The sequence below is a fragment of the Desmodus rotundus genome, chromosome 1 (assembly GCF_022682495.2).
Source record: "Desmodus rotundus isolate HL8 chromosome 1, HLdesRot8A.1, whole genome shotgun sequence".
NCBI classification, from domain to species: domain Eukaryota; kingdom Metazoa; phylum Chordata; class Mammalia; order Chiroptera; family Phyllostomidae; genus Desmodus; species Desmodus rotundus.
Genome location: NC_071387.1, coordinates 34706093 through 34718601, shown reverse-complemented (window position 1 = coordinate 34718601; position 12509 = coordinate 34706093). Strand labels below are relative to the sequence as shown.

Here is a 12509-nt window from a genome sequence, read left to right as displayed (position 1 = left end):
TAAACAGCTTATAGAAACAAACCTTTGCTTCTCTCTGCACATTACCACTGGCACCCTAGCATGGAAATCTGCATCAACATCAATAAAAGAATCTGAGGAAAAAAGAAAAAAATTTTAAGTAGGTGAATTATACCTTTAAAAAAAAAGAAATCTAATAGGGCACCAAGTTCCAGTTTTGACTTATCTGCTCAGCCTTTTAAAAGACAATTACTAAATAAAGCTCTGAGATGACTTGAAAAGGCAAAGAGTGTAGTTGAGAATCAAGTAATCACATTAATTTAAAACCCTTATTTTGTAAAACTAATGTTTGACTGGAAATGACTATATTATTAAATTAGAATGTTCAAATGTTATATGACTAACATAATTAGAAATATGGATAGGATATTAAAAAAAAAACTGCTGCAAAAGCTACTAAAGTATTTGGGGTTAAAAAAACATACTGACTAAAGTAAGAAATGAGTTTACATTTAATTCAACAAGCAGCATGGGAAAAACTAATTCAAGAAATAAGACAGTTGGGTAAGACCTATGGACATAAAGCCCCAAGCTGGACATCACCTGAACAACTGAAAATCTACTTGGAAACAACCACTTTTTGATTTATTAATCAGGGATGGGTCACACCTATTTGCCATTATAAAGTATTGAATTAAACCACTGAATTTAACAGATTATCTTTAGTTTTATCCTCAAGAGGAAATTTTACATGTTTTGTGTCTCTTTAGTCTTAATCTAGGACTCATTTTATCTTTATAAATTGTGACATTATCATCAAGCAAAAAGCTTTACTTACAAAATGGTTATTCTGTGTAGCAGACCAACTAACAGGACCCTTAACTTGTTAGTAGGCATTTGCTGTGGGTTTTGTTTGCATATTACCCATATAATTTTAAAACCATGACTTCCTATTTTCAAAGTTTCAAAAACAATATATTCAAGTTATAGACAAAATAAACATTTAAGAGCAAAATGTGGAAGAATTTGGCCTTACCACTGTTCTTTAAACATTCCTGAACAAGTAGGAGAACATCTGGCTGAGACATCTAGAAAATAAATCAATGAATACGTCAAATAATCCATAAATACTTCTGCTTCACTGAGATAATACAGTCATCTGAAGTTATCCAATTAGAAAGCTCATTACTCCCAGAGTAAAGAAATTAATCATGTTGTGTGTACATGTTGGTCAGGGACAGAGAGATGAGCATCAAATGAGGATGAGTATGGGCAAAGGAGACCTACTACACAGGTAACTCCTGATTAACTAATTCCTGAGTTACTCAGCCTCTCAGTATACTATCTCAAAAATTGTGGCTAGAAGTCGTCAAACTGAACAATATTATCTCTCTCTCTATAAGACTCCTTCAACAGATCACTAACTCAGTCTCCAGTTCAGTCTTGCCTTTCTCCACTCCTTGCTCACAGAGGAACCCAAACCATTTAAAAGCATGAATTCGATCTAGCCATGTCATGCCCCTCCTTAAAACTGCCAATGGCTTCTTACTGCCCTTAAGTCAAGTGAAATTCTTTACCATGTTCTACAGATCATGCCTGTTGGGCCCAGCCTACCCCTCTATCCTAATCTTAATCTCTTCTTTTTCTTTCTAATCTTAAGCTTCTTCTTTTCCCTTCACCTCAGCTATACAATCTTCCCTTCAGCTCCTTGAATAGGCCAAGCTCTTTATTGATTCAGGGTGTTTCTGAATGCGTTGCCTCTGCCTGAAACACTTCTACCCCTCTCATTCTCCTCACCCCTTTTTATTTTTTAGGGCTCTGCCTAAATGTTATCTCTTTAAAGGGGCCTTCATGGCTACTGTATCTGCACGCCCCTTGTTTTCTGGCACAGAACCTTGTTTCCCTGCATAGCTCTCATAATTAATTATGAGAGCTATGAATATGTAATTACCTATCTCCTTCACTAGGTATGTGTTCTCTAAGGGAGGAATCATAACTGTTCTGTCCTCTAGAATCTAGTATACAACATAAGACTCAGTGAATATTGCTAAATGAATGAATAATATGAGATCAAAATAACTGCTATGCTAATAAAATTACTAATCAGAATTTAAGGTTAAAAGAATAGAAAAATCTATCGGTCAGTTGAAGCCAGGGATGGCGAAGAATGAGGCTATGAAACAGAACTGGGGGTGGAGCCCAGGAAGCTGTATTTTAACCAGCAATCCAGGTAAATGGGCATGAACCATTTGCAAACTGGGCTATGGGAACCACCAGTGAATAAATGGATAATCTACTGAAGTGCCTTCCAGTTTTAAAATTCTGACTCATCAAAAGCTTTTTGAATCATGTTTAAACAAGAAAACTAGGTCAGGTGTGGTTCTTCAAAAGCATAATTATATTTACAAAGTAGGTATATAAAAGAGGAAACCCTGCCCTGTCTGGTGGGGTGGCTAAGTAGGTTGGAGCATCGTCCTGTACACCAAAAGGTTGTGAGTTCAATTCCCAGTCAGGTTTGATCCTCAGAAGGGTCATATACAGCAGGCAACCAACTGATGTGAGCATCAATGTTTTTCTCCCTGCCCCCCTCCCCACCCCTCCTTTCTCTTTAAAATCAGTAAATATGTATTTGGGTGAAGATTTAAAAAGAAAAAAAAAGAGGAAACCCAGGAGCAAATTAAGCTTTCAGGTCATGAAAGTTTATATAGCTACACTGCTTAAAATCTAAACTTCTTTCCCGCCATTGGAAAGTTGACTTTACCAAGGTAAATTAATCTTTTCAAGTTACCAGAACCTAAAATAGCCCCATTAGATTCACGTGGTAAGTATACCAGTGTGTGAAGTATGAAAGATCTAAAGAGTAAAGTATGAAAAGCTGTAGAGTATTAAAAGAAACGCCCTAAAATTGAAGACAGGTAGAAGAATGGAAATTTTAGGAAAAAGACCTGCCACCGTTATACTTAAAATATCTTCAAATCTCTAAAACATATTCATACCTGAAATACAGCTCACATTTGAAAGTAAGAATTTCTAAACCACTCTATGAAAATTCCAGCATTTCCTTTTGTACTTACAATGGCTGGAAATTGAATGTCAATGTTTACATCCGAATTTTTGAAACCCAATCTGCTACAGGATGACCCATATAATCTCAGAGAACAATCTAAAAAAAATTTAAATAAATGAAAGTTGTAAATAAAGTAAAATTTCTCAAAAGTTATAACAAAACACTATTTCAGAAATGGAATCATCAATTAAAACTATATACGAAAGCAAAACAGTATTCAAAGTCTGGCATAAACAAAGGGTAGCAAGGGTGACTCCTCATTTTATTTTATTTAACAGGGAAGGCTTCATTGACTGTGGTTTAACTTAAGGGCTACCCTTTTAGGTTGTAAAACATGTTTGAAAAATTCCTAAATTATCATTTCACACTTTGTGCAGAAAATACTTTTTAAAAATGCTGATATGTGAAAGATAACAAGAAATGCCTATCTTCGTTTTATATTTATAAACCTGATAGTATACTAAACCAATAATCATAAATAGGACCTTCAGCATAAAGTTACTTTTAAGTATGAATACTTAACTACATTATAAACAAAAAGCATTTAACATAATGTAATTCCTTTAGGAAACCTTTTGAAAAATAATTCTATGACTGATATAATTTAAAATGCTAGGCAACATGTGATTCACTTTTCAGAGAAAAATGTGTGTGTTTGTGTACTGCCTATATTTATGAGTGACATTTTTTTCCTGAATGTTTTATTACTATTGTGCTAAAAACTGATCCCTTCTTATCAGGGAACTTTGTGGGTTTTTCTTTTTTCAGGTTAAGTCAAGTGACTTCTTTGGGCTTTAAAAGTTTCTCATGGAAAAATACATTCAATTTTACAATGGCAAAAATTATCAAAATTAGACTTTTCAGGAACTGTCTACAACATAAAGGATGAGGTAACTACATAATGAAATGAGCAAATCCTCGCCCTTTACTTTTACGAAAGCGTAAATGAATATGAATGATATACTATATATAATTATCTTTCGGTAGAACAATGGTTCTATGGGTAATGTGGTAATTTAAACAGTGATTTCAACCCCAGCTGTGAATCAGAATCACTTGTGGCTCTTTCTAACAAACGGTTTTCCATGGCTCCACAAACATAACATGGAAAATGAATTCAACAGTATACAAAATCAATTAAAAATCAGTTTGCAAAGCTCATTTTAGATGTTGTACTTCTTTTACTGTAGTTAAATAGAACCTTTTTGGACACAGATACCTGAAAATGACTCCAGGATACTTCTCTCTATTTTAACGCACAATATTGTGTCAATTTAAATCGGTAGAAAGGTAAGCAAACACATACATAAGAGTTCCACAAGGCCCCAATAATATGGGGCATTTAATTTCAAGTACGTGCACATAATGAAATTCGTAATGAAGACAGGTTTAATGACAATGCATGTAAAAGTCTTTGCTAACTTGGGGGAAGCCAGGAAAAACAAAAACATGCAAAAAATTAAGAGCTTCAAGATATGGCTAGTCAATTTCTATTAGGTGAAAATTATTACTGTTAGAAAAAATGAATGAGGTACTTTTAGGTAGCTACATAGAAAAACAAATCTAGAAAATACCTGGTAACTTGTGTTGGAACACATTTTCCATGATACGTTTAATTTCTAGTCTCTGTTCCAAGTTCTCTTTGTGTAAGCCAAACTCCTGTACCACTCTGTCAATGGCAATGCCAATTGCATTTATCTGGGAGGGCGCAGGCGGGGGTAACGTAGTAAGCAACTCTTCCTCCTGCTTTTCCTTTTAAGATCAATGTTGAGATTAAAAACGACTCAGGTTTTTGACCTTCTACCATTTACCAAGGCAACACCCTGTGTAATGTTCTGGAGTATTTTTCTTAGCCCTCCCTTTCACTTTAGCTGTGTTAGTCTTCATGTTATCAAAGTTAAACACATTTCTTCATGCACATAAAGTGATAATAGAGGGAAGGCAAGAGTAAGAAAAATGTGCCAAAAAGAACATTAAAAACAGCAATGACAAATTATTTCCTTTATAATTACTGGCATAAGGATATACACCTAGGTCCTATCAATGAGTTCATTCATCCTGATACTATCCTTAAGGAAATTCACAAGACTACCCAGCAAAACATATCTGACCAACATAAAGTGTACAGGGTAAAACAAATTCAATTCAATAATGTAAGCAGTAAATCATTAAGGGGAGGAAAGTCACAAAGAAGACAAAGTAATAGCAACTGACAAGTAAACAATTGTTGTGGTGACATTAAACGTACCTTAATGTTTTTCTTGTGCCTCTTCTCTTTGATATGCTTATGGGCAAATGCAATGGATTCAATTAAAACATCACAAAGTTTGCAGGTGTACTTTGCTGTAGGGTAGTTTCTTGGTCGCTATAATTTGAAGAGATTTACAGAGACATATATATATATGTATGTACCCTCAAATTTACAGGTCAACAAAAATTAGCCAGAAGAGGGTTTCCCCTTCACTTTTAAAGTTGTTAATATGTTACTGTCACTTTATCAGTATCCTAATAGTCATTTATTTAAGTAATTCATTAAATCAAACTATCACTTGTAGCTTGTAGTGCTTCGATACTAGTAACCAAGTAGGAAACCTAATTCATCAAAGTATATATTCCCAATTACCAACGTAGTTGAAACAAAACAAGGATTTTAACTAACAAATAAAAGATGTTACCCTTTTCAGCCTGTCAATGCAGTCTCTTTTTAATCGCTCCTCAGCCTGCTGTAAGCCCAGGAGTTCTTTCGTTGAAAGCACAGACTCGTCAATCACCGGGCCCTCCAAGTCTCCATCCAGCTCACTCTCTCCATTTCTCATCCTCCGTGGCTTCCTAGGCCTGGGCTTCTGCTTCTTGTTTTCTTAAGTTAGAGGACAAATATTATTGGTGATATTGAATGACAGCACTGAGTGAAAAGCAGATTTTTTATATTTATTAATGAAATCATGTAGTATCTGAATGACATCTGAACACAGAGCAAAAGAAAAGAGATGGCTCTCCCATGCATAGAATGCCTAAATATTCATTAAGCACCTCATCTAGATACATTAATCCACAGAAATCACCTGTATGGAAAACTCAAAAGGAATTCTACTTTATCCATACAATTTAATTTTATCTTTTGTTGGTATACAGCTAATAAGCATACTCGAGCAATTATCCTGCGGGTGAGCTCTCAGTCTCTGAGAGGGCGGGAGCCTTTCCCACCATCCCTCCCTCTCTTCTTCCCCCTCAGGGCTTGACCTTTGCCTTCCCCTCTCTAGGCTCCCAAGACTCTTCTTTGGCTTCTGTAACTTGTTTCCAGAGTCTACTCAGCCCAGCTGGCTCGCTTCTACTATGTAACTTTCTAAATAAACTTTGTTATAATTTGAAAAAAAAATTATCCTAGGAAGGCAAGTATACCTCCAATTCTAATATACCTAATATATCATAATAGATAATAAAAAACTATATTCTAATAAAAACTATCAACATTTGTTTTCATTTTTATAAGTGAATAATGTCAACAGAGCAAAGATGGACAATAAAAACATCTCCAAAGAACTCAGAAAACAACTACATTCTTATCTAGAATGAAAATTCATCATTTAATGTACATTTAGTCTTCATATAATTGCCCCCCCGCCACATTTATATATATGAAGTTTAAACCAAAATTTTATTTACTGAGGACAACTATTTCCCATTTTATCTTTTCTCTCATTTTAGCTTCTTTGATAGCATGCACACTGGGCACACTGCAAAGGAAAGAAAAAATTAGCAATTGAACTAAAAGCTTTCTACACATATAGACTAATCATTCGTTTACAGACTGTGCTGTTATAATAAATGAATCTGTTCTTTTAAAAAAAAATGTGTAACTTTTCAACCTGTAAAACTGAAGATGACTGCAGGATGGCTTTATAAAAAATTGTCTTAAATAACTGATAAACTTCTATCACACTCTGAAAATGAAGCTATTACTAACACGTGATTAAAATTAATTTCCCCAATTAAAATTGTGATAAATAGATTGAACAGTTTCTAAATGGTTTACCAATAACTGGTGTGAAAACAGAAACCTACTGCAATGCCCTGCACGCGGCAATCCCTGTCAGGTTTCCAGTGGCGCTGTTACCTGCACAGCAGCTACAATGGATCAGTTGATTGAAAAAAATTCTGTCAGAGAGGGGAGGCATAGGACCTTTATTTTTAAAAAGCTATTGTCAACAGTTTTAAAGGAAAATCAGCAAGCATTGTGCGTGAACTACTGTAAGATGAATGTAATGAAATTCTGCAAACAGCTTCTGTACTACATTAAGTAGCAATTAAACAAAATTATACTATTAGGACAAACAGGTTTTTTTAAAGCAATCAAAATGGACCAAAAAAATAGTAAAAAGGTAACTAGTCATCGGAACAAAAAATGTCAGTCTACCTTAGTACTGGCTTTTAAAACACTCCCCCTACTCCCAATTAAACTGTCAGTCTTTTAAGGGCAGTATCTTTGGTCTGCCTAAACTTTTGAGATAAGCATTTCTTTTACTTTAAGAGATGTGTCTATTTTCATTTAATTTGCTTATCACTACAAACTCTACTCTTAAATAATTGCATCTGACTTGAGTATTCAGGACGGAAGTTTTTTACTTAGGCCAGCACTCAGAGATTCACACCAGTACGTGCAATACCCATCAGGAAAGTCCATGTTAGGTCACGAAACACTAACGGACACAGAATCTAACTTCCTTTTTAACCCCTCCTCTCTCCTGATCACAAAGGCTACTAGGTATAACTATATTTGCAATCACTTTCTGGAAAGAATGACTTCAATTTCCCTACAAAGAATACAATTAAGTCCTCATTGTTTTTATACAGAGAAGTAGACGGCTGCAGAAATTTTGTCTGATGATGACAATAACAGCAGCTAGCAGAGTATTTTGTCATGCGATGGACGCAATGCAAGTGGTTTATGTGCACTGCCTCATTTCATCTCCACAGTGATCCTGTCACGGATGCTAAAATTATCCCCGTTATACAGAAGGGAAAAACGCTGGTCCGAGAAAATAAGTAACTTGTCTAGGGACACATGACTGAACCAAAGTAAGAGGACTTGAAATAGAGATTAAAGCATAGATGGAATTCTTAAATTCAGCCTTCTGACAATGCAAGAACTAAAGAGAATTAATTAAAATCCCTTCTTGTAGCATACCTACTAACATCTAGAACAGATTAGAACTGGTAAGGCAATAAAACCTTCTGAACAGAGAACAGATTAGAACTGGTAAGGCAATAAAACCTTCTGAACAGAGTCTCACAGGCCTGCAGAGTAAAAACGATCAAATAAAGTCTTGCAGCCGGGGATCTTGGAAGGCAAAGCTGGGTGTCATTACAGAATTCCCATAATTACTTGGAAGGAGACTACCTGGCTTATCCCAGGTTTTTTGTAATACAAATTTTCTATATACAGTGTTCTAAGTATTTTATTTGCATATGGACCACTGTTCTGTTCACAAAGGATGTGTATTTGAGTGGTTGTTTTCCAGCTAATATCATTAATGGCATTGTCCCAAATACACTACACTGGCAATCTAGGATATTTGAGGGATAAACACAAATGGTAATGGAGAACTGAAAAACAGTATTAAAAATAAAGCAACTCACATCATTTAATAAGATCCTCTTTTATTAAGACATTTTCAAGGAAATTTTCAGTTCCTTTAATGAGATCCTTTTTAGGAATCTCTAAGCACAGTACAAAGTTTATACTTTAAATTTCTCTCTACAGTAAGCAATGTTATACCAAAGGTTAATGTTTTCTGTATGAAGATTTTCAAGGGAAAGAGATTGAAAAGTCCTTCTAGTAAAGATGTATTTACCATTCAAAACCACTTAAAATCTACTACTTTTAAGAGTAAACAAAAATACATATAAGAAGTTTTTGGTATGTAAACAGTTCTCTAGTATCTTTCTGGTTGCAAACTCTTGATCTATAAATCTTTCTTTATGTAATGCTGCTCAAGATCAAATTTTCTTTTCTAAAAGACCAACTACTGGCAACTAAATTAAAACGTCCAAGAAAACACACAAACTTTTGAAAAGAAACACACAAATGAAAAGCCCAGAAATTATCAATGCACGTTCGTTCAGGTTCCCTCTGTCAGATTTCCAGGTCTAATGACTCTGAGTTAAGAGCCAGAACAGCAGAGTACGGGACTTCAGTTCCACTTCCTCATCTCCACTCCATATTAACAAGTCTGGATAAACGTGACCTCTCCAAGCCACACCTGCCTGCTTTGTAATATTGTGACTCTACCTTTGATATATCACAACAGAGAACTGCACCAGACAATTCCTTCAAGCTCTTTGTAGCTTCAAGATTTATGAAGCTGAGGTTTTATCTCTTCCTACTCTTTGATTCCTTTCTAATACCTCATTCCGTTTTGACTATTTGAGTCAAGGCATTTTCTTTTGCTTTTCCTATTTTAAAAACATAAAATAACACCTTTTCTCTCATTTGATAGTGTCATAAGTCCCTCTAAAGATAGAACATGACTTTTATTACTATGTCTTCTAAAGGTCCAGGTCACAAATGTCCTACAGAATATATATCTACACACACACACACACACACACACGTACACACAGACCACTGAGAGATAACATGAAGGAAAGGGACCTCTGGAGACCTAAAAAGCACCAACATTGCCTAAATGCATTTGAATTAAAAAAAAAAAACTTTAAATATGCTAGTCAGTTTGCAACCCATTCTATATGACCATTAAAAAACAGGCCCACAAGCCAACAAATGTAATAGCCCAGTTTTCCAAGTATAATTTTCTAAGCATACTTTGCATTTTCAGACTAAATACTATTGGTTTATTTTTCCTTCAAATTTATGACTTTACTTCATTTCAGTAGTTATTGTTCATTAGATATCACTGCCACATAGACAAAAATCTATTCACCTTTTAGAAAAACGTATGATCACTTGGAAGCAATTATTATCAAGAATGTAGGGCACTCAGAAAAGGGTTTTTGTTTTACTGAAACTGAAAGGCAGAGCTTTAATCTGTATTTTTGACTTTCTAAACTTAGTATCTCTCAACCTGTCTGTCATGTTCACTCTGCAGAAAAAGAAAAAAAAACCTTGGACTACCCTCCTATCCCTCTGTGGCAGGAGATATATGCAGCCTATATTGTGCTTTTACATTAAGATTATTTTAAGCTTCATATTCCGTCCTTTATATTATGGTCCCATTCATTTTACAAATACAGAACTATGATACATAATTTAGAAATTATATACACACTACTCAGACATTATAATATAGTTTCAAGAGAATATGATCACCCTCTTATATAAAAACCACCAATAGGAAACATGGTGCATTTTACTATAGTAAAATGAGCCTTGTGGCAAAGAAAACTCTTAAAGGAACCAATATACACAAGTGTTGAAATTGCCCAAATATCACAACTGTAATCCTTAAAATAATCACATTAAATAAGCAAAAACTATGAAAAATATAATAAATGGCATTGCTGAAAATAATAGCTCATTTGGATGAAAACACATTGCTAACTTTGGGTTGTAACTTGACAAGCTGTAACACATTACCGTGGCTTCCGGCTTCCACTTCTGACGTCGTTTCTAGGCTTGTCAGGTCTTTATGAAATAGTCGTCTTACAGTCCTATAGCCTCTTCCATCTTGCCACCTATAGCCATCTTCACTTTCTTGAAAGGAGTCTTTTCTTGGTCGGTTTATAACAGGAATTCTAGGTCCTGATTTGAATTCTCTCCAGCTCTCTGAATTACCAGCAAGTTCATCAGGTAGCCACCTTTTACTCTGATCTTTGTGGTTGTCATTTATCCAAGCGGGTTGACTGTAAATTGGATTTTTAAATGCATATGGATTGCTGGAAACAGCATAAGGTCCTTTTCTAGGGGTATTCCCATAGTTCCCTGGTGTTATTTTTTTCTTGGGAAGGCCTTTTTCCATTTTACTGCTATGGCCTTTAGCATAATCATCCATTATTAAATAATCTTGTTGAGGGTGACTCCTTCTGAAATCCTCATCGTCTATAATCCCTCGGTCTTTAGCACGCTTCACAAAATAAGGTTTTGCTGCATCTCCCATGGTCTTTGACTTCCGTCTTCTTACTCTGCACCTGAAAGCATTTTGGGGAAAAACAATCAAACTATAACAAGGTATCATATTAACTGTACAAAATATCACACATGTATTGTACAGATGCTCAAAAGCCTCTAAGAAACTCCTTTTCCCCCAATTTCTATCCCATTCCAATAATCAGTGCATTATACTACAAGTTAGAAGGCTTAGTCCTATGACATTCTTCATGAAAATTAGTACTTATTATTTAACATGAAGATTAAATTTGTGAATAAAAGTTCCCTATAGTCTTGAGAACTGTAGTATAAAAAAATGTTACTTATACCAAGTTAGTAGGCTTTTACCTATATTGACAAAAGCGCGTCTCGTAAAAAAAAAAATCTTCATCCCAAACCTATACTGTTAGAAAACTCTCGAAACAGTCTTTTTAAAAAAGTTGGCAATTACTTTTAAGTGTTGTACAAAGCAACCGAATCTTTCTCTGAACGTAGTACATCTCAGAACTCCATTTCTCCGCATCCAGGGGACTCGGCTTACCTCACCACCACTATTCAGAACGACAAGCTTCGATCGCTAGGGCTACGGAGGGTCTAGGCTGCCAAACAAGACTCCGCTTTAGTCAAAGGGGCTGATTTCCGACCAAGCAACAACTCCAACTATCCTGCCCAAGTCCTCATTTTTCAACCCCAAACAAGTTTGGCTTTGTCACGAACTGCAATTTTCCCTCCTCGATACCCATCTGATGCCCCACCGCCGATCAGCTTCAGTTTCCACCCTTTGGGACAGGAGGCGGAGAAAGAGGAAGCATCTCTGTATTCCTGGCCACGAAGCCACCGCTGGTACCAGGAAGCAGGAAGTGACCTACCTCCTAGATGGGTTCCGAGGTCCCCCCAGCTAGATAGGGGGCCCGTGGCCGAGTGCCTTCACCCAAATCCCTTCTTCTGCCTCTGCAGGGTCTGACAAGTTGAAGATGTGGACTCGAACCCGAGAGGTCAGTCCCCACTGGCCTGGGCGCTTCAGGGTCTTCGCAACTGGGGCAAGGAGACCGGCAGTGGATGGAGCCAACGTAACTCCAGGGCGGGGCCCGCCCTCTGGTCTGGAGACCAGGGAACCTACCGGAGACCAGCCTCAGAGGCGAGTCTGGGAGGGACGCGGGGAGAAGACGCTTGAAACACTCACCGCCTCCGCAGCGGTCCTCCGCCTCTTTCTGTCCCGGCTGGGCTCCCACTCTCTGTTTTCCTTCGGCCCTACTTCCGGCGCTCAGCGCTGTCTCATTGTGCGCGATTGGGAGCCGCCGGTGCCCCCGCTGGAGAACTCCGCCGCTTACGCCGGAAACGCGCGCCCCTCCCGAAGGGCCGCCCGCTGCCCCGCCCCTC

The 12509-nt window shown here is 36.7% G+C and overlaps 1 protein-coding gene across 5 annotated transcripts in view; it reads right to left on the bottom strand.

Annotated features, from left to right (window-relative positions):
* The window catches only part of TUT7 (terminal uridylyl transferase 7), a 52694-nt gene extending 40234 nt beyond the window's left edge, over positions 1-12460 (bottom strand). For 3 of the 5 annotated variants that reach the window (XM_024559934.4, XM_045195294.3, XM_045195293.2), the window contains exons 1-8: positions 12313-12460; positions 10620-11170; positions 5701-5882; positions 5274-5390; positions 4600-4777; positions 3033-3121; positions 995-1046; positions 23-92 (exon numbers count right to left, since the gene is read on the bottom strand). In XM_024559934.4, the coding sequence (XP_024415702.2) occupies positions 23-92; positions 995-1046; positions 3033-3121; positions 4600-4777; positions 5274-5390; positions 5701-5882; positions 10620-11139 (1208 nt within the window). In that variant the 5' untranslated portion in view covers positions 11140-11170; positions 12313-12460. The other 2 variants (XM_045195291.3, XM_045195290.2) reach the window with 2 other exon arrangements.
* Positions 12461-12509: the final 49 nt, after the last annotated feature.